Genomic DNA, 27,957 nt, shown 5'->3' with positions numbered 1-27,957 from the left:
CCCCTTTAAGTTTCTCAATAATACTATGGAAACCCCTGTGTCAGGTGAACCAAAAACTTGTTTGCTATATTTCTGTGTGAAGTAGGGCTGGGCAGTTAATCGAAAAAAAAACAAAAAACGGAAATTCAGTGCAATTAACAGACGTCATCTTGCATTTTTTTTTTTTTTTAGCGGTTTCAACTGTATCTGCGTCCTCATGACGCACATACAGTTGAATACAATAGTAGAGCAGGGAGCCATAAGGTCCCTGCTCTACCAGTCACTATGTATCACCAGACATTCATGGATCGGCGCAAACAGCCGCGAAGCAGTGATCTAAATCGCGCCTGTCTTGCACCGAGCCACACAGACCAAAGGAACAGAGGGATCTCTTACACTCGTCGTTGGAACTGGGTTAGGTGAGTATGTATTTTATTAGGCAGTATTAGAGCTGTGTGGGGGCAGCTATGGGAGCATTATACTGTGTGGGGGCAGCTGTGGGGCATTATACAGCGTTTGGGCAGCTATGGGGGATTTTATACTGGGTGGAGGGCAGCTATGCGCGTATTATACTGTGTGGAGGGCATCTATGGGGGTATTATTCTGTGTGGAGGGCAGCTATGGGTGCAGTTATGGGGGTATTATACTTTGTGGGGGCAGCTATAGTTGGCATTATACTGTGTGGAGGTAGCTATAGGGGCATTATACAGTGTGGAGGGCAGCTATGGGGGCTAGTTATGGGGTATTAGAGTTTGTGGGGGTAGCTATATGGGGCATTATACTGTGTGGGGGCAGCTATGGTGGCATGATAGAGCGTGGAGGGCAGCTATAGGTGGCATACTTTGGAGGGAAGCTATAGGGGGAATAATACTGTGTGGAGGGCAGCTATAGGGGGCATTATACTGTGTGGAGGGCAGCTATAGAGGGCATTATACTGTGTGGAGAGCCGCTATAGGGGCATTATACTGTTTGGAGGGCAGTTAAAGGGGCATTATACAGCATGGAGGGCAGTTATAGGGGCATTATACTGTGTGGAGACAGCTATAGGGACATTATACTGTGTGGAGGCAGCTATGGGGGCATTATACTGCATGGAGGGCAACTATAGGGGCATTATACTGTGTGGAGGGCAGCCATAGGGGCATTTTACTGTGTGGAGGGCAGTTATGGGGCATTATTCTGTCTGGAGGGCAGTTATGGGGGGCAATATACTGTGTGGGGGCAGCTATGGGGTATTATAATGTATGGGGCAGCTATGGGGCATTATAATGTGTGGGGCAGCTATGGGGAATTATACTGTGTGGGGAGCACTATGGGGGCATTATACTGTTTGTGGGCAGTGTCAGGGGTATATTATATAGAGCGGTATACAGCAGGCTCAGGAGATAACCTCTATACCCCACACACATCTACATCTTTCCTTAAGAAACTACTATACAAATATAGATACTGCTCTGCCACCACCTCATGAATGTAGGTTCTTGCTGAAAATGCAACATCCTAGTGCAAATAGAGCAGAATTGAACCAGAAGACAATTGAACGTGACTACTATAAGCCATAAACATTCTCTACTCGATCTCTTTTCTAGCTCACTCTACTCTTACTTTTATTAAACTAAAATGTTTATTTTCGCCAGTACAATTATTGCTCCCCCTAGCCCTGAAACGCCTCAAATTCCCCCAAACCCCTACACCTTAGTAAAGAACTATTTATCTCTCCTTCTCTTCTACCCACTTATCTGACTTCCTCTGCCGACCGCCAAAACCAGGGGTGCACAACCTTTTCTGGTCCGAGGGCCACATTGTCAGATTGTATTGCTCTCAAGGGCCGCAATAAAACTTAATGAGATATTATCACCTGGGACATTTATGAAATGTTGACTGTAGACGCCATACGTTTCTGTAAGGTGGGATTCCAATTTTGGGGGCATTTTCGCAACTCCCATAAACTACAATGGAGACAACAGCATGCATGTGTGACTACGTCTCCACCACTTTAAAGGATCACTCTGGGTAAAACGGACACACTGCATTAGACCTAGCGCAGGGCCTGAGAGGCAGTGTATTACAAAGGAAATTAAAAGGACACCAAAGAGAACATACCAGTCATGCACGGATTCCTCAGGCCTAACACAGGCAAAATATAGTAAGAGATTATGCCCCCCTATAATAATGCCAACCACACCATGCCCCCCCCCCCAGAAGTGGCAGCGAAAAGGTGCCCTTAACAGTGCTAACAACACACTGAAGCTGGAGACCGCACAGAATGTCTAATGTCTTTGCGGGCCACAAGATGTGCCCCCTTTTCCTAAACATTACAACCTTCCTCTTCAAACACACACAACCACTCCACGCACTCTCCTACTCACACCTACTCGCTCTAGTTCTCCTTACTGCTGGTGACATATCTCCTAATCCTGGGCCCAATCAGCAAATTACCACTATCTGATCTCCATCCTATAACCTATTAATCCACAAACTTTTTGTAACCCCTCAAAACACAAACATATTTTTCTGACCCCTACCTCCCCAATCCCTCCCTCTGGAGCATTATGGAATGTAAATTCTGTCTGCAGCAAACTTTCCTTCATCCACAACCTCTTCGTTTTTCACAATCTATCCTTCCTTGGTCTAAATGAAACATGACTGACACACTCTGACACAGCCTCCCCTTCAGAACTCTCTTATGGCGGCCTTGACTTTATTCACACTCCGCGCCCTGGCAACAAACGCGATGGAGATGTCGGCATTTTCTTATCAGGGAACTGCTCCTTTAACCCAACTCCACCTTTACCCTCCCGCAGACTTCTTTTGAAGTACACTCTATCTACTCTTCCTCCAACCTCCAAGTGGCCATCATCTACCGACCACCAGGCCCTGCAGCCACCTTTATCGATCACTTCAGCTCTTGGATCCTATTCTTCCTTTCAACCGACATCCCAGTCATCATTATGGGTGACTTCAACATCCCCATTAACACATCAGCTCCATCCTGCATTCACATATTTTATGTTATTAAACATAATAATAAAATAACCAAGAATGCCAACCTTGAAAAAGAAGCCACAACAAACTTTTTGGTCTTCAGTGATCTGTTCACTCTCAGTTTCTGCTTCACTTTTTTCAGAAGTCTCCTCTGGAGGCTGTAGCTTTGAGAGAGGGACTTCAATAAGACTGCCATTTTTAGTGGATGAAAAGCTCCTCTGGCTGAACACATCATCGTTCGGTGTAACACACACAGTTTCTATAATAGGCTGTGACAACACTTCAGATACGGTGGATTCAATGGGTTTCTTCTCAGTCGAATCAAAAGTCTGATATGGAAAAAAACGCTTGTCAATGTCTCCATTTCCACTTTTAGAAGATTGATCAGTATGAGATACTCCTGGATCTATAGTAACAGGTTTTCTATCTTCTCCAAAGCAAACAAAGGATCTAGTTTGTGTCTGGCTTGGGGAGAACCTTCGAAGGCGAGGAAGGCTATCTACAGATTGTGGAGGAGTCAAAGTGCGATTTAAAGGGGTTATTTTAAGCTCATTAGGGCGAGGTGTTTTTTGGGATTTCACAGGAAATGACACTGTCTTTTTGAGTGAAGTTTGAGGAGATCTGTTAGCCTGCCGAGGGGATTCCATGGTAAAGCAAGGAATTGGGGACCATGTTACTGAGGGCTTTGTTGCTGGTTTTGACTCCTTCTGGGGCAGTTTTTGTGGCGAGGGTTGTGGTGGAGAGATAACCCAGGCTTGCTTCTCTCTCATTTGCATTAACATGTCCTGCTGTAAAGCTAGTCTTTGCATTTCCTGCTGCAAAAAATTCAGAGAGGTATTTAGTCTTTCAATAGACTTCGTGTACTCTCCTACATCAACTTCAGTCATGTTTTCTTCACTTGGGCTCGTTAGACTCCAAGATTTTTCAGTATCTACAGGTGTTGTAGGAGATTTCAGCCATCTAGATGACGTTTGCTCACTATTTAGCTTTAGACATGGGATGCGAGTATACGAAGTTCTCATATCCTTTTCTGCTGAGATTTCTTGATGGGCTTTTTCAGTTTCCAACAATGCAGCTTCTTCTTGCAAGGGAGAGATACCATCTGCCTTCTTTTTTACCACAGTTAGAAACGCAGTTCTCCCCATTTTCTGCCGTTGACGTGTAAACGCTGCCTCTACCTTTTTTTTCTGTGCCTCAATAGCTCTCCTTTTTTCCTCTAATTTCATTCTGAGTTGTACCACCTCAGAGGCCAAGAGTTGTGTTGTGTCTTTGCCTTGTGGAAGAGAGTTTACCTCTTGGATTTGGCCAAGCGCGACCACTTGTGGAATATTTAGTTCTGAACCATCCGGAGTTGTTTTCTGGGAACTGCTTCCACTGCTACGGCCATCTCCATGATTGAGTTTTCTGAATTTCTGCTCTGCAAAGCTGGTCATCTTGATACCAGAACTGGAAGAGGCTGTACTCCCTGCTTGTGATTTGCCACTAACAGAGCTAGGGCAAGGACTGACTGGTTCCCTAGCATTATGTATGTGAATTCCATAATCCTGTTGCAACTTTAGATGGTCTTCTAAGTCGGAATCTAAACTGACAGTGTAGTCTTTCAAAGAAGAATCTTCATCCATAGTTTCTGGAATGTCATCTGATTGTACATGAATACCGGTGTCAACCTCTGTATTGTCAGTAACGGGGCTCTGGGATCCTTTTTTACCAATAAAGTCTAAATTAGTCTCTGTAAGAGCTAGCGGAGATAATAACAAGCCCACATTCATATCATTGTTATGAAGAAAAAAGCCATTGTTTACTTGATCAGTAATAATAGGAGTAGTTTTGTCTGGGTTGTGAATGATTTCAAGGGCTTCCTCAATACTTGGAGCTTCTATCTGAGTATCCTGTTCATCTCCAACTATCCTATGCTCATGTGGGCCGTTTGGCTGCCTATTTTGGTCACCTTCATCTGAGTCCCACTGGTTGCTTGTGGGTGACAAGTCATCATAGTTCTGTGCCGCCTGACCCCATTCTTCATTAATGCTATCTGATTGTCCTTGTCCATTAATGGGTTGGAAGGAAAGATTTTTTCTGATGTGTTTAGGAACACGAGTCAGATTCAAAGAGAAGCCTTCATTACTAATAGATCTTCGTATTGGTCTGCTTGGGGTTGTTACGCTGATTCCATCTTCTTTATCAAAAGAAATGTCAAATGATACACCATGCATTGAAGATCTAAAATGGAAAAAATAATAAATATCCAATTGGTTGGCACCAGAAATCATTATTGTAAAGCAAGACAGTGTCAAAACTATTCAGCACTATAGGCATCAAGGGACATTGATAAAGTAATTTACAAAACAATATGGAAGAAACATGAAAGAATATAATCTTTGAGCACCATTTGCAGTTAATATATTAATCTAAAAAAAAGAGGGATGCAAAATTCCTGATCAGTCCAAAAATCTCAAATTCGAAATAGAACATACCAAAAAATTAAGATAATGTGACAGGATTCATGCAGGTAAAAAGTGAGGTGTTTAGTTACCCATCCAACACATAAAAAAATGCAAACGTTTCAACCCACATAGGGTCTTGCACGGGTAGAAACTGTGCTTTTTTTCATGTGATGGGTGGGTGATTAAACAGCACTTTTTTTTACCTGCATGGATCCTGTAACATTATCTTTAAGAATATTGTTGAGCTCCTATAATACTGCGAGAGGGTTAGTTTTTCCTACGACAGGTTATTCTCGGAGTAAAAACGACAATTTCCAGAATACATATTACCAGTACGGATAGTTGGGAGATTTTGGCCCTGAACCCTGTATAACAGAGGAAGACGGTGTAGACTATATTAGAGGCTGCAACTCAGGACCATATTATGTATCAGGAGATAAATAATGCAATATATTTAAAAAATTGTTGAACTTTTTTTTATCTAGGTTAAAACGGTGATGAACAGATGGACATACACTAAGATTTCTACTGCTTGTGTAATCCACATTTGTGTTCAATCATCTAACTGTCTTGTTCCCTTTAAAGAGTGTCTATCAACACTGCAGTTTTTCTCTGTCTTTGGAAAAATTATAGAATCATATAATATATTCTAGGCCTCATGCACACGACCGTAAAAACTCCCGTTATTACGGGTCGTAATTACGACCCGTAATAACGGGCTCATAGACTTCTATTGGCGACGGGTGCCTTCCCGTTTTCTCACGGGAAGGTGCCCGTGCCGTTGAAAAAGATAGAACATGTCCTATTTCAGGCCGTAATAACGGCACGGACAGTCCATAGAAGTCTATGGAGCTCTCGTAATGACGGGTGGCTACATGTGTGCACCCGTCATTACGGCAGCGTTGCTAAGCGACGTCAGTAAATAGTCACTGTCCAGGGAGCTGAAAGAGTTAACTGATCGGCAGTAACTCTTTCAGCACCCTGGACAGTGACTACCGATCAGTATAAACCTGTAAAAAATAAAAGACGTTCATACATACCGACAACTTCCTGCTTCCTCTAGTCCGGTCTCCCGCCCGTTGCCTTGGTGACGCGTCCCTCTCGACATCCGGCCCGACGTCCTGGATGACGTTTCAGCCCATGTGACCGCTGCAGTCAATCACAGGCTGACGCGTCATCCAGGGATGTCGGGCTGGATGTGAAGAGAGGGACACGTCACCAAGACAACGGCCGGGTAAGTATGAATTTCTTTAACTTTTATTACAGAAAAGGCTGTCCCTTCTCTCTATCCTGCACTGATAGAGAGAAGGGGCTGCCGATTAGTGCAGTGCTATTTTGCCGCCAAAAACGTGCTCGTAAATACGGGTGGAATATGTGTGACACCGGACCCATATTTACGGGCACGGGTTCGTAAATACTGGTGCAAAACGGGTGGAATACGTGTGACACCGGACCCGTATTTACGCCAGTATTTACGGGTGGGAAAAAATACGGTCGTGTGCATGAGGCCTCATGAGGCTGTGATTTTCCTCCAGTAACTTACTTTGCAGCTGACCTGAATTTTAGCCATTTATCTGAACAACATAGCTACGGATTAATAATCATAATGGACGCCTCTATTGTCCAGCCCTCATATAATACGGAATTTAGCAGTTAATTGGTCTATCACATGACCTCACATACTATCCTGAGCTGCACTGAATCGGACTGGTCAGGCCCCTCACTGTAGCTCCAGCCTTTAGACTCATTCGGACACCAGCCAACCCTTTAGACTTATTCACTTCAAAATGAAAGTTACAAAAAAAAAACAAAACATGGCAGAAAGACACGCAAAAGGAGAAAGATATTTTTCCCACAAGGGATGCTTTACGTGATAAACTGGACAGAAATTCAGTTACTGAACTATCAGGAGTGCTATAAATGTGCCAAACAAATGGATTGCACAAACAATTCAGTAACTGGGTAAAAAAAGGATAAAAACATTGAATTGTCTTCTCTTCAGCAATAACAAACAAAAATATCTGCCAGAATTTGAGCAAATGCTTAGTTAACATATTCTCTATCTGGACTCATTCAGTATAACTGTCATATATACCAATCATGTTTGTTTTTTAGTTATAAAAGGGCGAGACAGCCGAATAAAAATGGATGCTGTAGGGCAGGGGTCTCAAGCACGCGGCCCGCGGGCGGCCCCTGGGGCTGTCATCTGCGGCCCGCGGGACACAGAGCCGCTAGTGTCGGCTCTGCTCCGAGACTCTGGAATTCCCTGACATCGCTGTCCACATATGAACAGCGATGTCTGGGGCTTCCCCAGAGCCGGAGTGCCGAGCAGAGCGCTGGTGTCGGCTCTGCTCCGGGACTCTGTGGAATTCCCTGACATCGCTGCCCATATATGGACAGTGTGTCAGGGTCTTGCCCAGAGCGAAGCAGAGCGCTGGTGTCGGCTCTGCTCCTGGACTCTGTGGAATTCCCTGACATCGCTGTCCACATATGAACAGCGATGTCTGGGGCTTCCCCAGAGCCGGAGTCCGGAGGGAAGCGCTGGTGTCGGCTCTGCTCCGGGACTCTGTGGAATTCCCTGACATCGCTGCCCATATATGGACAGTGTGTCAGGGTCTTGCCCAGAGCGGAGCAGAGCGCTGGTGTCGGCTCTGCTCCTGGACTCTGTGGAATTCCCTGACATCGCTGTCCACATATGAACAGCGATGTCTGGGGCTTCCCCAGAGCCGGAGTCCCGAGCAGAGAGCTGGTGTCGGCTCTGCTCCGGGACTCTGTGGAATTCCCTGACATTGCAGCCCATATATGGACAGTGTGTCAGGGTCTTCCCCAGAGCGGAGTCCCGGGCAGAGCGCTATTATCGGCTCTGCTCCGGGACTCTGGGGAAGCCTCTGACATCGCTGTCCATACATCGAGAATGATGTCAGGGGCTTCCCCAGAGCAGGAGTCTCAGTGATGTCAGGAGCACAGCTGGAGTCCCAGGAAGAGCCTACTAGTGCTCTGTCTGGGACTCCAGCTCTGGGCAAGCCCCTGACATCACTGGGGCAGCCTCTACAGAGGGCACTGGGGCAGCCTCTACAGAGGGCACTGGGGCAGCCTCTACAGAGGGCACTGGGGCAGCCTCTACAGAGGGCACTGGGGCAGCCTCCACAGAGGGCACTGTGGCAGCCTCCACAGAGGAAACAGTGGCAGCCTCCACAGAGGGCACTGTGGCAGCCTCCACAGAGGGCACTGTGGCAGCCTCTACAGAGGGCACTGTGGCAGCCTCTACAGAGGGCACTGTGGCAGCCTCTACAGAGGGCACTGTGGCAGCCTCTACAGAGGGCACTGTGGCAGCCTCTACAGAGGGCACTGTGGCAGCCTCTACAGAGGGCACTGTGGCGTTATCTACAAGTGGGTGTGTGACAGTATCTGAAGAGTACACTGGCATTATCTAGGGGTGTGTTGCATTATCTACAGAGGGCACTGTGGCCTTATCTACAGAGGGCACTGTGGCCTTATCTACAGAGGGCACTGTGGCCTTATCTACAGAGGGCACTGTGGCCTTATCTAGGGGTGTGTTGCATTATCCACAGAGGGCACTGCGGCAGCATCCACAGAGGGCACTGCGGCAGCATCCACAGAGGGCACTGCGGCAGCATCCACAGAGGGCACTGCGGCACTATCTAAAAAGGGGCTGCCCAATCTTGACATGTGTGCTAACTGAGCCGCCGGACTGCATTTAGCGACACTTAAACTGGAAAGCTGGATTGTTGAAATAAGCACGTGGAGAAATATCTCAAATTTTAAACCTAGCGCTATTATTATAGTAATGTAGTATTATTATTCTAGTAATATAGTGTTATAGTAGTTCAAATAACTAATTGATTAACAATTATTTTGTATTGTATCAAATTTGAAAGTAATGCGGCCCGTCAACTTCCCATTTTTTCTATATGCGGCCCACTTACCAGGCCGAGTTTGAGACCCCTGCTGTAGGGGGCATGATTGGCATTTATCCTTTACATTTTTACGTTCTGAAAATAATAAAATACGCTAGACTTTAGAATTGTTAATTAGAAGCAACATTTTCATCTGGAAATTGAAAATTAACATACTTTTTGTGTCTTTTTTCTTTAATATTTGCAGTAAAAAAGCTGACATACCTTTTAAAGTGTTTCCTTTATTATACAGGGAAATTTACACTTACTAGAAATGCAACTGCATATCCCTTGTATTTTTTTTTTTAGCATAGAAGGCTTAAGATATTTATTCACCTTCTAAACCTACGCTTATACAGATGTGTCCTCCTTTAACTTACCTCTAAACTTTACATATCCTGAGATGTATGATTTGAGATGTTAAACAAAAATGTAAAAAAGACGTATACCAATGTCGGCCAATAACTCCCATGTTAAAAAGAAAAAACGTAAACATTTATGTTTTTCTTTACTGGATGTCTGTGCTGGATGCCTCGGACAGATGCTATCCATCGTCCATCAGTCACCCATAAAGTCTCATGTTAATAAAAAGTATACGTTAACGTATACTTTTTCTTTTACTGGATGTCGCGAAATTGTGTTGAATTGGTATCATGACAAACTGTATAACCTGACGCAATTCAAGAGAAGTTTAAGGTGGATACATCTGTATGTATAATGATTGTTAAATTTACTTACCGTTTTTCTTTGGGCCAAGTCCCAACCTGTCCATCCACGTAAGACATTGAAGATGATCTTCGAATAACAGCTGAAATATTAACATAGGTTATATTAGTAATGGGTTTACATCTGCAACTGAATATAAACTTTTATTTTTCTTCTATAGACTACAGCCAAAGAGTTGATTTTGTAGGTGGCTGAGTCAAGACATCAGCATGATGACACAGACTAAGTGTGGAATTAATTTACTTTTCTAGGCAAGTTTTCTGCCGTAGAAAAGTCACAAACTGCACAAAAGTTGCAATTTGTGGTGAAAATTGCAACTTTTGTGCCTATTCCGCAGTTTGACAGTATTTTGAGCTCTCAAATTCCACTATAATCAATTATTAACTTTAGGTGTTTCAGCCCCACCCATTGCAAACAGGTGAATAAAATCAAGCACACAGCCATGTAATCTCCACAGACAAACATTAGTAGAGGTATAGGTCGTACTGAGGAGCTCAGTGACTATAGACGTGGCATGGTCATAGGATGCCACCTTTACAACAAGTCAGTTTGTAAAATTTGTGATCTGCTAGATCTACTCCAGTCAACTATAAGTGCTATTATTGTGAAGTGGAAGTGTCTAGGACTAAAAACAGATCAGCCACAAAGCAGTAGACCACGCAAAGACGTAAGTTCAAGACCTGTCTGTCAGCAGCCTCATTAAATGGGTTTCCATGGTCGAGCAGCTCAACACATTCCTAAGACCACTATGCGCAGGGGCCAAGACATCACTGAACTCTGAAGCAGAGGAAACATGTCCATCTTGTAGTCTGATCTAGGTTTGGCAGATGCCAGGAGAACCCTACCTACCGGAATGCAATGGTCTAGGGCTTTTTTTTGAGGGCCCTTATTTCCAGTGTAGGGTAATAGTAATTCTACAGCATGCAAAGACATTTTGGACAATTGTTTGCTTCCAACTTTGTGCCACAAGTTTGTGGTAGGCCCTTTCCTGTTCCAGCATGACTGTGTACAAATAAAAGTCCATGAAGATACGAGTTTGGTGTAGAAGAACTCCAGTAGCCCACACAAGGCCCTAACCTCAAGCCTATTTAAAACCTTTGGGATGAATTGGAACACCAATTGTGATCTAGACCTTTTTACCAAACATCAAAACCTGATCTAACAAATTCTCTTTGGGTGAATGGGCACAAATTCCCACAGACACACTCAACGAATCTCATGGAAAGTCTTCCCAGAAGAGCGGAGGAGGATGTGATAGCAATTAAAGGGGGCCCAACTCCATATTCACCCATAGTTTTATAATGGGATGTCCAACAAGCTCATATAGGTGTGATGGTCCACATACTTCAGGCCAGATAGTGTGTTTAAACGTGTATCTATGCAATGTCAAAAGTTATAAGACACGGGACCTGAGGGGGGAGGTCACACAGGGATTTTTTTCTCTTTGGTGTGGTTTTAAATTCATGTGTCATTTTCCACGCTCTCCGACCATGCACTAGGCATAACAGTGTTCCTTTATATAAACACACGTCTGAAGATATTTTGCCACCATTGAAATTGGGATACTGTGGGAAATTAGCTCTGATGGTAGCAAAACTACTTTCAGTAGAAAAACTTGTAACCTTATAAATGGAAAATTCATGATTGTTGTGTCCATTATGCTCCAGACTTTTCATGACCTACATGCAGATGATGGCACCACTGCAGGCGTACTGATAACTTAAACAGAAGTGTGCAAGAATTGTTGCATAGAGAATGCCACCTTTGTAATAATTCTGTAATTTGCCTAAATGCCCAGAGCTTAAAGCTATTAAATTTGCATATTTAACGCTTAACAGGTATATTAACCCAATAGGATACGGCGGTAGTCATAGCAACTGTGACTATCCTAATACCTGATCAAAAGGTGTCCGCACAGTGTAGGGAGCGTCTCAGACTACCGCTTCTGCCATATTGCCACTAGTCTGAGATGCTCCATACACAGTGGGAACGTCTGTAATCAGACATCCGTTTCAGTGAATAGAGCTGGTGGCACAGCTAAGAACATCACTTATTACTTCTGTCCACCCTAACCTGTCTCAATCCAGGAGCTGGAAGAGGTGAGTATTTCCTTACATTTTGATGCTCCCACCAGTGATAAAATATATATATTTAGGCATGCTTAATATATTTTGGAATCTTGTAAAAGGCTTTCATCAATCAGATCTGATATTTTATCAACGGTTCTCTCTTAAACTGATAACATGATTTTATGGTCATTCTAACAGAAAAGGAACTCTTACCTGGACCAGGTGATGGCAACGCATCTTGTGGGTTTCTACAAGGTAAATTACAATTAATAACCTTTGTCACATCCAAAAGTTAAAAAGTTTTAAAACATTTTTGCTAGAAGAAAGAGGCACAAGGGCATTAGTGTGGAAATGGAGAATTTCCAAATTTCTCTGAAACTGGAAGTGATTGTAGATCTATGAAGGAGAAGTGAATTTCTAGTGTAAAAAGCAAAGATATAGCAACATTCTTCCCCGTCATTCCGGTCACTGCTCGTATTGTGAATCGCCGACACAGCAGTATCAGCGACTGACAGTATTACAACCTCCTCCCATTGAAGTGAATGGGAGAAGGCTGTAATAATGTGAACCGTGCAGTGACCAGAATGAAGGGTTCGCAGAACTCGTACAAGTACAACAGCTGATAGGTGGGGGTCCTGGCAGTCGGACCCTGAACAATCAGCCATTAATGGCTATCCTGAGGATAGCCATACATTTTTAGGGACTGGAAAACCCCTTTAAACTCTTTAGGTTTGACACCCAGTGACTATAAGTACGCAATTACTAGGGCCAGTGAGATAACCCTTTAACCAATTATCTCACCATTTCTTATCAAGATGAATGACATGGGTGTAGAATATGAAATTATTTTTGTCAAGAATTGCATATGGTCAGTGGCACCTGTCGCCAGAGTTAGCATAGCATCACTGGCATTTGTACAGAGCATCAGGCACTAAATGGGATCAATGGTTCTTTAGACCATGATTATCATTGTGAAATGACATCAGTGTCAGTGAAAAATGGTACCAGGTTCGCAACTATTTCACTGACAGATGACACTAAGCTAAATAAAACCGTATACTGGTGCTTAAAAGATTTTTTTGAGCTTATAAATAATACAGAAAAATACCTATATGTGTCTGAATGGTCACCAGATGATGTCAACGTAGCTAATTATTAAATTTTTATTATGTTGCCCAGTTCTGTGCAGCACTATTGTTTACATTTTGCTAGGGCTGGCTGTGGGCAGGATTACCATGTAAAGGACTACAGTTCCCGTGATTTGTCTCCCGGACATCTATTTACAGCTCTGTGCATGCCCCCCTATTACAAGGTGTAAGGTAGTGCTGTAATTACTCACTGTCTGATACTAAGACACAGCTCTGCTGTTCTGCTGCTATACTCTGCATGATCTGCTGCCCAGCATGTGAAACACGATCCCTCCAGAAACAAGGAGGGAGAGGGGAAAGCAAAGAGCAGTGGAGATAAGAGGCAAGTGATGTGTGACGTCCCGTACACTACAGGGAGGGGAGATAACCAAGTGTTCAGTGTACGGAGCGTCACACAAGCAGGACATAAACACCAGGATCATGGTCATTTGACTGCATGCGAGAGTGGCTTTCTGAGGCATTTCAGCTACAGACAGTACATTAGTAAGGGACTGATCTTACTGTTGTTAAAGAGGTATTTCCAAGATTAACATTTATGACATCCACAGGATGGGTGATAAATGTCTGATCACTGGGGGGGCCCCTCCGCTTGGACCACCACTGATCACTAGAACGGGTGTCCCTCCACACTGCACCTCCATGGTGAAGAGAACTCTGAATGGAGCACTGGATGATCAAGTGCACTGCCGCTCCATTCAAATGCTAGAGTACTGATGGAGAAAGCCAAGTAAAGCGCTTGCCTGTTTTCGTCAGCCCTATAGGACGGTGCCGCAGGGTGAATGCTTGTCCTCCACTTCATTCAAGCGCCACCTAACTCCGGGGGGGACAGTGAGTGGAACTTAGGGTTCGAGACCTCCGTTCTAGTTATCGGTGGGGGTCCCAGCGATCAGATATTAATTATCTATCCCGTGGATAGGTGGCAAATGTTAATCTTTGGAATACCCCTTTAAATCATTTGCACACATTTTTTTAAGACTGGAAAACCCCTTTAAAATAACACTTTTACCCAGTAATGACACTTTAATATCTAGATAACTTAACAATTCATCAGATTTAGTATCTTACAAAAAAACTTGTATTCTATGTTAACACGTCAAAATAGTAGGTAATATCAGTATACCTTGCATTTGAGGAACTTCCTAATGTATGCCTCCTGTTAAAATGTGATGATTTTGAAGTTGCCTTTATGGGTTCTGAAAGCAAAATGCAAATGGTAGACTATATTATGGTTTTCATTTTAACAAATCAATTGTGCAGTAGACGGCTGTATGTATTGGACCTTATTACACTTTTTATTTATTCCTCACACACACCACAGTAGTAAACTCGCTCTCTATGCATTAAATAAAATTTATGTTTTTAAAATGGGATGGGAGGTCTCACTAAAAAGATGATAATGGATACTCATGCAGTTACTGAATGAATTGGACCACAGTCCATCCAGAATAGTAAAACTCTTGGGCATGCACAGTACTAAATAGAGACATATAATAGGATCCTTCAGCAGCAGCTTGTTGATTGTTTCCATGTAGCAGCAAAGGATTTTTTACTTGTAGTGTGGATCCAATCCTGTGATTGCCCAAAAATATACAGATGGGAATATGGGGCTTAAAGACGGCAATGTGAAAGAACCCTAACCACTTGTAGCATGGACAAGCAACTGTTTTATAGGTCTGCATGTTTTCTTTGTCTTTTTCTGACAGATTTACTAATCGTGCTTTACAGTGAAAACGCTATGAATATTTGATAGTCCTCTGAAAACCCCTTTGCATTGAATATTAGCGATGAAAGCATACCTTGTGTATCAACCACTCGTGGCTGTACAAATGAGGGCTTTACAACTTCAAACCACCAGAAAAGTTCCGCCATGAATACCAAATAATTGGCCTGAAAAGACAAAAACAAAACCCAAAGAATAAAAGATATGGTATATCTGTTAAATGCAGCAAACCATAATATGAATAAACTATCATTTTCGTGGTCTTTAAAGGCTAAAAAATAATACAAATGTAGTTGATTAAGCACATATTACATATTTATTAGATATATATAGAGCAATTTTATTAAACACAACACAAGCTTTCATAGAGTGCATCCAGGAGGCGGGATGGAACTGGAACGTCAATTAAAAGACTGGAGGCGGTTGCGTGAGAAGCGCATGAATAAGCCGGACTCATCTAAGGTCATTTACATACGGCGCCAGGTAACTTTATAATGTAATTGCAGAAAGATTGTGTCTCATTCTAGGTGATTGATAGTGAGGACAGACTTGTATTCCCAGCGTGAACATGGCACATTGGTAGTGGCAGGAGGGAGTAAGGGGGCGAAAGATGGCGACAGGTTACCTTTAAGCTTTGTTATGAATGCTATAGAAAACCTCCCGTACTATTTATCGATTTTTTTTTTTAAATACTGTACAATTTCCATGAAATAAACTGGATACAGACCTTGATAGAAGACGAGGCATACAGCATATCTTCCAAACTAAAATGACAACATCCATTCAGATACTCTTGACAGAATTCCTGAATTAACTGAAGGTTATACAGGCTGTCGGCAAGGGACAAAGACTCTTTGAAGCAAATCTCTTTAAAAAAAAAAAAAAAAAAAGTTATAATAATAATTCTACAGAATATAATGAAAAGATCAAGCTTGTTAAGAAAATTATACAGACCCTTCGAGTGAGCGTACATAACTGAATGCGTGGCCTGATCAATAGTATACATAGGTGAACCCTAACAGCAATAACTTCGGCTCTGTTCACATCGGTGTCGTAGCTTCGATTTATAATTGCTATTCTTGTAATCGTGCAATGGTGAACTAAAGCTTCAAATGGATAAGAACTTTTCAAACAACGTATGCTAATCTAGTATACCTGATATACATCAACTTTGCAACTTACTTACTATTAAAATGTTGTCATTTCAGTCATGCAAATTCTGCGTGAAGTTACTGCCACTAGGTGTCTACCTTCCTGTAATCTGCTGTCATCCTTGTGGTAAAGCAAAATCTGTCTCTAATTACAGAACAGAGGAAACGGACTGCAGGAAATAGGGGTGTGTCTCTGTCAAAGCTCACGCCAGTGGCTTCACAGCCTGCCCATAGTAGTCTAAGAAGAGTGGAGGTGTAGTAGAAAGGGGCAGCAGAATCAGAGAGAGATACACACACACACTGCTGCCTATAGAAGCCTTGGAGAGGGAAGGGGTAGCAGAAGCAAAAAGAGAGACACAGACGCTGCGGCCCATAGAAGTCAATAAAAAGGGGAGGGGAGCAGGAGGAGGCAGAGGACAGGGGAAAGCGAGAGGTGACACATATAACTCATACTAGTGGGCTGTCACCTCAGTGCTGGATTCTCAGCTACACTGCTCATTACTGCTGTATAATCTCCTCCATGCTTCTGCAACTTTAATAATTATATATATATATATATATGTATGACAGATAAAGGAGAGCAGGATTCTCCTCTTCTATGTGTGCAGTATTTAGAAGACATGATAGCAGTTGGGCTCCACCCACTACCTGAGACAAAACTAAGAATAAGGCTGGGTTCACACAGTTTTTTGCAAGAGGAAAATCTGCCTCAAAATTCCATTTAGAATTTTGAGGCAGATTTTCCTCCGCCTGCAAGCCGATTTTTGCGGCGTTTTCCGCCAACGGCCATTGAGCGCCACGGGCATAAAACGCAGCGAAATACGCCCAAAGATAGGGCATGTCCCTTCTTTTTCCCGCGAGCCGGTTTTTCAGTTTGCGGGAAAAAACGCTTGCGCCTCCCATTAAAATCAATGTTAGGCATTTTGGGCCATTTTTTGGGCACGTTTTGCGGCGCAGTTTCCACGTCAAAAAACTCTGTGTGAACTCTCCCTTAGAGATGCAGTGAGGACAACTGCTAAAAAATGCAGAATACAAGTTATATAATGGCAAGAAATAGTGTTATTCCTCATGTACACACTAGGGATGCACGGTGCATCAAAACTTCGATACTGTTTCGATACTCTGCATCCCTAAACGGTTCGATACTGCTATTTCCTGTATTTCGATACTGAGCTGCGCAGCCGCGCAGCTCAGTATAGTAACACATGAATGTATGGGAGCGCGGCTGCGGCTGTGTAATTCAGCCACAGCCCCGCTCCTGAGTCATGATAAGTTCGCGGGGTCAGGATGATGCGATCAGCGCTTCACTAATGAGCGGCAGCACTGAAGACAGAACATGGCGGGCGCTCTACAAAACACTCCCATGTTCTGTCTTCAGTGCCTGAACTGCCGCTCATTACTGCAGCGCCAGCCGCACCTCCTCATACTGACCGCGCGCACACTTCCTGTCAGGAGCGGGGCAATGGCTGTATTACACAGCCGCAGCCCCGCTCTATAATGGCGGAGATCAACCTCTCATCTCCGCCGTTATTCCCCTGAATGCTGCGATCACAGCGGACTGCAGCATTCAGGAGAAAATGAGAAGGGGGGATGCCCCTGGAACGCGTCACAGGGAATTCCTGTGACGCGATCGAGGGCCATACCATATATGGGCAGACAGCCCAGGGTCTATTGACAGACCCCAGGGCTGTCTTACCATATTTCATGTTGTTAGGACATACCCAAGTATGTCCTAACAACTGCCTGTGTACTATACGTACACAGGCTAATGTACTGGCACATATCTGATATATGTCAGTACATTAAAGTTTAAAAATAAAGTAAAAACAAAGTATTGTTAAATTAAAAAAAAAAACACACATTCACCTTTTTTACAATAAACATTAAAATAAGTCTCAATACATAAAATATTCACACATTCAGTAATGGCGCGCACAACAATTTTTTTGCATCATTTATGATGTGTGCGCTGTAAAAAAATGAAATAAACACGGCTTTCATTCACTTATTAATGTGAGGTGCGATGAATTTAACCTCCATGTGCCTCACATTAATAGTAATTAACCCCATCATGTACCTCACACATTAACCCATTATGACTGAGAAACATGATGGGATTAATTACTATTAATGTGAGGCGCGTTCAAAATTCATCATCACACCTCGCGCCTCACATCAGAAAACTGAAGAATTTTTTTTTTTTATTACTGTTGGTTTCGAAATCGCAATACTAAACGAAGTATCGGTATCGAAGTCCAAATTCTGGTATCGTGACATCCCTAGTACACACATATTATTTAGAAAAATCCCCTGAAAAGTTTGGTACACTTTAAGTCCTGAAATAGCTACTGCTCAGGTACCTGGTGCATGAAGCTGAACACCCCTGCACGTAATGGAAAATGTATAGAAGTGTTGACACTCCTTAGGGCACAAACACACCAGGAACAATGCATAAGACTGTTCAGAGAATAAACTTCCCAGAGACAGCAAATCAACCTTTACACTTGGAAAATGCTTTTCCACTATCCTTGTGTGGATTCCCATGCTCTAACCCTCCCTGAAGTAACTGCAGAGTTTTTATAACTCAGTAATGAGCCCAGTAGTTTTACTTGAGATAACTGGGCTAGGGGTAACGCCCGTACTGGAGTGGGGGAAGAGAATGACAGATCTCACTACCAATACTACCCGCCATTTCATAGAAATCCAGTCCTAGAACACATTCTACAAAAGCCTCAGCAAACTAGATTTGCTGAGGAAACTTCGCTTTCCTGGATTCCGTTATCTAATCCTGGATTCTTTTATTAAACTCCTTTTTCTCTACTGTAATTACACAGGAAAATCCAATGTCAGACAAAAAGACTGGTGATAAAGTAAATTCTCCATTAAATGTCACCTGCTTAACCCAGCAAAAAGTGCAGCACCACCTTAAAAACACTGAAATATACAAATCACCGGATCTGAATGGTATACACCCCCGCGTTCTGCAGAAATTAAGTACCGTGATGGACAGACCCTTATTTCTGATGTTTAAGGATTCTATCATGACTGGGTCTGTTCCACAGGACTGGCGCATAGCAAATGTGGTGCCAATATTCAAAAAGGGCTCAAAAAGTGAGCCCGGAAACTATAGGCCTGTAAGTTTAACCTCCATTGTGGGCAAACTATATGAGGATTTTCTAAGAGATGCTATTCTTTAGTATCTCAATGAAAAACTGTTAACGCAGCATCAGCATGGGTTTATCAGGGATCGGTCCTGTCAATCCAATCTTATTATGAGGAGGTAAGTTCTAGACTGGACCTGGGTAAGGCTTAGGATGTGTTGTATCTAGACTTTGGAAAGGTGTTTGATACTGTGCCGCATAACAGGTTGGTATATAAAATGAAGTTGGTGGGACTGGGGGAAAATATGTGTAATTGGGTCAGTGATAAAAATCAGAGGGTGGTTATTAATGGTACAGCCTCAGAGTGGGTCACAGTTACTAGTGGGGTTCCACAGGAGTCAGTATTGGGCCCTCTTCTTTTTAATGTTTATAAATGACCTTGTAGAGGGTTTACAGAGTCTAATTTCAGTATTTGCAGAAGACACTAAGCTCTGTAAAGTAATCAACACAGAGGAGGATAATGTAATACTACAGAGGGATTTGGGGAAGCTGGAGGTTTGAGCAGATAATTGTCAAATTAAGTTTAATGTTGATAAATGTAAGGTTATGCACTTGGGCAGAGGAAACTAATTTTACAATTATGCATTAAATGGTAAAACACTAGGTAAAACTGCTACTGAAAACGATTTGGGGATATTGGTGGATTCCCCTTTAGCAACCAGTGCCAGGCAGCTGCTGCCAAGGCATATTAAATCATGGGAAGCATCAAAAGAGGCATAGATGCTCATGACAAGAACATAGGTTTGCCTCTATACAAATCACTGGTCAGACCACACATGCAATATTGTGTACTATTTTTGGCCCCTGTGTATAAGGACATTGCTGAACTATAACAGGTGCATATAAGTTGAAATGGTTAAGGGCCTGTGCACATCAGCGTTCGCTTTCCGTTCCAGGGTTCCGTTGGAGGTTTCCGTCGGGTGAACCCCGCAACGGAAAGTGAAACTGAAACCACAGCTTCCGTTTCCGTCACCATTGATATCAATGGTGACGGAAACATCGCTAATGGTTTCCGTTCGTCACCACTACAGCAGGTTTCCGTTTTACCGACGGAATCAATAGCGCAGTCGACCATTAGCAATGTTTCCGTCACCATTGATATCAATGGTGACGGAAACGGAAGCTGTGGTTTCAGTTTCACTTTCCGTTGCGGGGTTCACCCGACGGAAACCTCAGACGGAACCCTGGAACGGAAAGCGAATGCTGATGTGAACAGGCCCTTACTGATCTGAATAGCGCCGTCTTCCTGATTCCAGCGCCGTTTTTTTTTCCTGGACCCTCCCCTGTTCCAGAGACATGACCCACTGTTGTGTTGGCTCCCTATATGCAAATTGGCTATGGTTAGCAAATGGGGTAGAGCTAGCTTTCCCATCACTGCTGCTGACCAATCGGTGCGAAGCAGCAAGAGGGCAGTTCACGTCCTGTTGGCTAACGACAGAAAAATAGAATAGAGGGAGCCAACCCAACATTGGGCCATATTTCTGTAACGGGAGAGTCCAGGAAGAAAAAAACAAAACAAACAGTGCTGGAATCAAGGAGATGGCTCTATTCAGGTCAGTAGACCAGTTCAACTTATATGGCCTAGTGACAGGTCCTCTTTAAGGGAATGGGGGGATTGCATTACCAAGAAAGGTTATCAAACTTGGAGCTATTCAGTTTAGAAACAAGACGGCTTAGGGGAGATCTAATTACAATGTACAAATATATAATTGGACAGTACAGAGATTTTTAGAATGATCTTTTTACACCTAGGCCTGTAACAAGGACAAGGAAGGGGGCATCCTCTACCTCTAGAGGAAAAAAGGTTTCACCATCATCACAGATGGGGATTCTTTATTGTAAGAGCAGTGAGACTATGGAATTGTCTGCCACAGGATGTTGTAATGGTTTATTTATTCAAACAAGTTCAAGAAGGGCCTTGATGTCTTGAAAAATATAGTGTTACTAATTATGGGTACTAGATTCTGGAGATGGGACGTTGATCCAGGGATTTATTTTGAGTCGGGAAGGAATTTTTCTCCTAATGAGGCAATTGGCATCAACCTCATGGGGGTTTTGCCTTCCTCTGGATTAACACGGTAGGATTATAGGTTGGATTTGATGGACCGGTGTCTTTTTTCAACCTGATCAACTATTTAACCCATCTCAAAAAACTGAGGGAGATATATTACCCCTTCATATATTTGAATTGGAATAAGAGACAGGATAGGATCAAGTGTTCCTTTTAAATGCAAGTTTTGTCTTCAGCCCGTTAAGGGCTCTGCCACACAACCTTAATTATTCATTAAGTTTAATTATATTTCTCGGTTTGTTTTTTGGACCATGTATTAACCCCCTCTTCTGCCATAGGTCACCAAAGAAACGAGCATTAACTCTTCCATTACTCTAAACCACCAGGGTATAAAATATTAACTCCTCTTCTACCCAAAACCACCAAAAGGGCATAAAACCTTCCATTATCCTACACCGCCAAGGAATAAAACATTTTAACCTATGCACTACCCTGGAGCATCAGGCACCCCTCCATTAGCCGAGACCTCCCGGACTGGTGGCATTCACCTTACCTCTGCCCTAGACCACCAGAACGGGTGAGACTGAGCCCACCACTACTCACCAGTGAAGTCTTCGTTAGCCTGCAATCTTTTTGACCTTATTTTCTGTTGTCTTAACTTGGGTGCATCTTATAGTCTAATTAATACGATAATAAGAGGGCATGACATGGTCTAATTGCCCACAATATATATTAAATAATCAGACTGTCCTGCAGACCAGGAGCACCTGCTGTATAAATGGACAATATTAATCCACCCATACTTTGAGGAACTAAAAATAAAGAAAATGTGGGAAAAACAACAACAACAACAACAACAACCCGTGAAATTGTCTGTAATGCTCCGATTATCTCACACAATGAATGAATGACGCAGATTCAGAACATAGCCATTCTCCCACAAGCACAGTCATACAAAATAAAGGGTCCTGCCGCTAAGGACAAAGTGCCTATGTCATTCTTATGCTCCTATGAACTGTGCAAACTGGGACTGATAAATAATAGATTGGACATTCTCACAATCAAGTCTAATAATCCAACAGTCAAAGGTATACCGTCCAAAGAAAACAGAGAACACACGCGATACATTCCTATAAAGAAATATACATATTAAGAAACTTAACCCCTCATCCTAAGATATAGAAGCCAATGTATTAATGGTGGAGAACATTTGTCATTCATGCCCATAGATGATCCCACCAGGTCTCTGTTTGACAAACCTCAATTTAATTTTTTTCCCTTTATCGTTTATAGTTGTTTTATAGTGAATTAATGAGCAGGAGAAAAATTATTGACCAAATAGTAAAACAATACTGTTCACCGTACACGCACAGCAAGGTTGCCATACTGATGTTTTTTTTCCTCAGGACAACTTATCCAAAAATCACAGACAGCAAACATATTTTACAGACAATTTGGAAAACCACAATGAATCATAAAGATTATAAGTAATATATGTCTATAGCTTAGATTAGTGATATGAACACATTAGCAGCATCTACTGTGACCTCTAAACCAATGATCATTACAATCCCAATAATCTGCACAAACTCATTCAACTTAAAAAAAAAAAAATCACAGACGCATGAGGTTTTTTTTTACGGACACAGGAAAAAAAAAAGACCCTTATTTTTACGGACTGTCCAGGAATTTATGGACAGTTGGCAACCCTGATAGACACTGATGAAATAATGACTCATTAACGTTCAACACGGCTAAGAATGTTTCTTCTACAAAGTATAACTACAAAATACACATTTCATTTTTACAAAATGAAAATACTTGCTTTAACATAGACATGAACATCGTCAGCTAGTCAGATGTTGCTGAACTTTATATCATTTTGAGCTATAGGACAATTTTCAGAGAAAAAGAATATTGTGACATTTATAATGGATCTTCTCTGTAGGCGGTGTATAGGAGACTGTTAGCATCTTCTGATGTGAGGCACATTGTGTTATCAATTTTGAACTTCCATGTGCCTCACATTAACCGGTTAGTGACCGCCAATACGTCTTTTCACGGCAGTCACTAACTGCCTTTATTCGGATGCATGTGCCTTTTTATGGTGCTGCATCAGAATAAAGCAGCGCCACCTGGAGCAGTTAAAGCTCCCTGCTCTCAGCTACCAGAGGTAGCTGAGAGCATGTAGCAGACCTGCTAGAATAGGCAGGATAGAAAGCAACATTGATCCTGCCCGTTTAAACCCTCAGATGTGGCGGTCAACAATAGTGAGCATGGCCTAACAGATACTTGTCAGATTAACACTGACAGGCAATAATACACTGTATAATACACTGCAATACAGAAGTATTGAAGTGTATTATAATGGGACTAAACATTTTAAAAAAATAAGTTTAATAAAGTTAAAGAGGCTCTGTCACCAGATTTTGCAACCCCTATCTCCTATTGCAGCAGATCGGCGCTGCAATGTAGATAAGAGTAACGTTTTTTAAGTCGATATAGCTACTTACCTGCAAACGCTGATGCTGCTGCAGAATCAACTGTAGCCTCTGGTGCCGATGTGTCCTCGCTCGTCTGACACGATGCAGGACCTGGGGCAGTGAGTGACGTCACAGCGTGATCTCTCGAGAACACGCTGTGTCTGCACTGCCAGAAGCTGGGTGTTAACGAAGAGAAGTGGATGATGCTGATTCGTCAGCATCATACACTCCCATTCACAACGCCCAGCTAGTAAAAGAAGTAAACACGCCCAGATGTAACACACATAATACACGCCCAGTTGTACTTTTACTTTAAACACGCCCAGTTGTACTTTAGAAAGCCTCATTTGCATAAATATAAAAATGGTCATAACTTGGACAAAAATGCTCGTTTTAAAAAAAAAAAAATACGTTACTCTGATCTACATTGCAGCGCCGATCTGCTGCAATAGCAGATAGGGGTTGCAAAATCTGGTGACAGAGCCTCTTTAAGAATAAATAAAAATCCCAAGTAAAAAAAAAACAAAACATGTAACAAAATAAAAAAGTTACACATATTTGGTATCGCCACGTCTGTAACTACCAACTATAAAACAATTACATTATTTAAACCGCATGGCAAACGCCGTAAAAAATAAAATAAACAACAATGTCAGAATTGTAGTTTTTTGTTCATCCAGCCTATACATTTTTTTTTTTACAAGACGTGATCAAAATACGCATGTACTCCAAAATGGTACCAATAAAAACTACAAGTCGTCCCGCAAAAAACAAAGCCGTCATACAGCTGCATCGGCGAAAAAAAACCAAAAGTTATGGGTCTTAAAATATGGCGACACAAAAACAAATAATTTTGAAAAAAAAAAAGGTGTTTTTACTGTGTAAAAGTAGTAAAATATAAGAAAACTATACAAATTTGGCATCGTCGTAATCTTAACAAACCGCTGAATAAAGTTATGTTATTTATACCACAGGGTAAACGCCGTAAATTTAAGCAAAGAAGTGTGGGGAAATTGCTGGGTTTTTTTTTCTATTCCTCCCAAAAAAAGTTAATAAAAGTTAATCAATAAATTCTATTTAGCCCAAAATGGTGCTATTAAAAATGTTTTTTGTTTTTTTTGTGGGACAAGTTGCAAGTCCTTATACAGCTATAGCAACGCAAAAATAAAAAAAGTTATAGCTTAAGGCCTAAAATAGGATGGTCACTAAGGGGTTAATAGTAATTGACCTTATCATGTACCTCGCACACATTAATCCAATGTTGCCCAATATGGCTGTGAGGTACATGATGGGGTAATTACTATTAAAAATCGTTTCTGTATTGTTAAAATTGTGCATTTGGGTGTCTTTTGTATAGTTTTTTTATATTTAATAATTTTACCTTTTTTTTTTTATGCCATAGGGAGATTTTTGATTTTTTAACTGTAATGTACTGTCAGTTGGTACATTACTATATGCTGGTACATTAGCCCTTGTAGTGATAGTATGCCCTAGCAACAGGAATGACAGAAACCCAGGGTCCATTGAAGGACCCCAGGGCTGTGTATGTGTGTGTATATATATATATATATATGGTATGTCCCTCAGTCGCGTCAAAGGCATTCCCTGTGACGCAATCAGAGGAGGGATCCCCCTTCTCATTTCCCCTTTGAATGCCGTGATCAGCTTTGATTGCGGTATTCAAGGGGTTAACGGAGGAGTTTCTGGGCTTTCATGGCTGCAATGTGCGATTTGCATCATGTGATGTGGCCAGCGCCGCGCTAATGAGAGTGGGTTCAGGGCCGGCACTGAAGACAGAGACAATGGCGGGCGCTGTGCAGTGCGTGCCATGATCTCTGTAGGACTAAATTCATGTATTAGATTCATGCACAGCTTAGTATCAAAATACATGAATTCATGGTATTGAACTGTTTGCCGCCGCCGCCCCCCCCCCCCCCCCAGTATCAAAATAGTATCAATACTTTGATGCATCATGCAACCCTATGTGCAGCTACACATCTCGAGCCATGTTAAATGAGATATTCCCATTTTGGAATGTTATAGCATATCGCCGTCGGACTCCCACTGAGCAGTAAATAATGCCATATCCTAGCAATATGCCATCATTTACTTTAGTGAGAGACACCCTTTCATTCATAATGGAATTACATTATAAGCAATTCACCAAAATCTTTACTTCACTGTACAAACTTACCTTCTAATCTGATTACGTCCGGGCAGTAGAAGTGGATGAGGGCAGCTATGGCACATCCATCAGTGCCATCTTTCAAGATGTTCTCCATAAGTGGTATACATGGCAGCTGCTTGTACAGATTCTGCTCTTTCCTGTATCTGGCCTGTATAGGAATAGGAGAGGAGACAGTCAAAGAGACAGTCTGAGAGGAGACAGTCAAGGAGACAGTCTGAGAGTATGTGCCATGCCAAAGTCAACCAAAAATAAAGTGGAAAGGAATGAAGCCTGTACTTCATGTAATGTTCTAGCTACATGTGACAGCTCTATATGAATCAGAGCTTCCAAGACACAAAGACATTAATGGAACAAAAGGAGAGAATAAGTGAACCAGGCTGTAAATAAAGAAAAACTTTCGTTTGATGCAGACACACTAAAATTTTTAAGAAAAAAAACAAAAAAAAAACTAAACCAAAAAAAACCTAAAGCAAAAAAAACCCACAGAATAGAGCGGATTCCTATGGAACATATTTAGCAAGTTTCTATAAAATACCATTGCCTACACTAGGCCGAATGCTTGAATAAATAATAAAATTAAAAATAAAATAAATGTACATGCTTTATTCTGCAAACCGCATTCCATATAGATTTTCTTCTGTTTAATGCTACGTTCACATCACGCTTTTGGTTTATGTTCAGCATATACAAACGTAGACATAGGCTACCACTGACCCAACGTGTGCCAAAAGTGTCCTTTTGGCATAAGTTCAGGTGGAATGCGCTGGCATACCTTTTATTCAGTTATATTGAACAGCGTAGTCCACTAAACGTCTCAATAAAGAGGCAACTGTATGGTGTACAGTTTGCATACATTGCGGGTTTACATTCGGCAAATGCGTACGGAGATTCTCCTAACACATACGCCAAACGTAAATCAAAAGCGTGTTGTGAACAGGGCCTTATCTGTCAGTGAATCTTGAGTATGTTACTCCCGTAGTTAAGCCACTGTGTCTTTGGTATGAACATCCACATGACCAAACTTACAAAATAAATTAAAAAAAATAAATAAATAAATAAATAAATAAAAGGAGTCCTATTGGCTGTAGTCCCCATAGGAGATCCTGTCTTTAAAGCGGACCTCTACCCAAAATGTAAAAGTAGCTACATATTAGTATATTAGAAGTTAGAGTGATAGTCGAAGTTTACAAACTCATTGATACATTTCTGTGTTGTTGCAGCAGCCATTTTCGCATAATTGACAGCAGGAAGTACAGCCATATCACTTGTCACTTCTGAATTAGTTTCTCCGGAACGGACGATCTACTGTCACTTTGTCAATAGGTTTTATCATCAAGTGACAATTTAGTGAGAAGCTGATCACGGCTAGGTTTACACCTGCATTGGAGGCTCTGATAAGATCCTCAATCACAGATTTGGTGAAAAACGTCAGACTCCATGGCAGAAAACCGTAGGATCCAATTAAAGTCAAAAGGTATCCGTCATGCGACTGATCCGGCGCTACGGTTTTATTTGTTCCTTTTGCTTCTTAACAGGCCAGAACGAAAAAAAGGAACGCAGACGTGAACCCAGCCTTAAATGTGAAAAACAATATGGCTACCCTTCCTGTTGTTACTGTTGTATAGATGGCCGCCAAAACAAAACAGAAAAATGCCAATATCTGTGTAAATAAAACAAACATAACTACCAAACCATGTCTACAGTTCTAACTTATGTACTTATATATAGAAAGGTTACATTTTGGGTAGAAATCCTCCAGTGAAGCACATGCGGCAATGCTAAATGAATGTTTATTGCTTTACACATAAAAGGGTTATACAAGAATGAAGGTGAGACAGCGTGATATGGCGGACAAGCCACTAGGAAATAACACACTACAGATTATAAGGTGAGCAGCACTTACAGGGACCAGTTTCCAAAACCATTTGGAAGAAGACTTCATAGGTAGCAACGGGAATTACAGAGAAAGCAAGAG

General features: G+C 42.1%; 1 protein-coding gene and 1 long non-coding RNA gene across 3 annotated transcripts in view; one reads left to right on the top strand and one right to left on the bottom strand.

The window, feature by feature from the left end:
• CAMSAP2 (calmodulin regulated spectrin associated protein family member 2) overlaps positions 1 to 27,957 on the bottom strand; it is a 107,361-nt gene that overhangs the window by 19,995 nt on the left and 59,409 nt on the right. Inside the window, exons 5-12 of one of the 2 annotated variants that reach the window (XM_075833394.1) lie at positions 27,886 to 27,918; positions 25,989 to 26,130; positions 15,716 to 15,855; positions 15,065 to 15,155; positions 14,389 to 14,461; positions 12,334 to 12,368; positions 10,064 to 10,133; positions 3,030 to 5,184 (exon numbers count right to left, since the gene is read on the bottom strand). In XM_075833394.1, coding sequence (XP_075689509.1) covers positions 3,030 to 5,184; positions 10,064 to 10,133; positions 12,334 to 12,368; positions 14,389 to 14,461; positions 15,065 to 15,155; positions 15,716 to 15,855; positions 25,989 to 26,130; positions 27,886 to 27,918 — 2,739 coding nt within the window. The remainder of the gene's footprint in view (positions 1 to 3,029; positions 5,185 to 10,063; positions 10,134 to 12,333; positions 12,369 to 14,388; positions 14,462 to 15,064; positions 15,156 to 15,715; positions 15,856 to 25,988; positions 26,131 to 27,885; positions 27,919 to 27,957) is intronic. The other variant, XM_075833395.1, reaches the window with a different exon arrangement.
• On the top strand, positions 225 to 15,242 carry LOC142657890 (uncharacterized). The gene is made up of 3 exons (XR_012849998.1): positions 225 to 398; positions 12,319 to 12,375; positions 14,972 to 15,242. It is a non-coding gene; the product is annotated as an uncharacterized LOC142657890 (long non-coding RNA).

This window comes from Rhinoderma darwinii, chromosome 7 (genome assembly GCF_050947455.1).
Source record: "Rhinoderma darwinii isolate aRhiDar2 chromosome 7, aRhiDar2.hap1, whole genome shotgun sequence".
NCBI lineage: Eukaryota > Metazoa > Chordata > Amphibia > Anura > Rhinodermatidae > Rhinoderma > Rhinoderma darwinii.
Note: the sequence above shows the minus strand (reverse complement) of the source record. Positions and strands in the feature narration are given on the sequence as shown.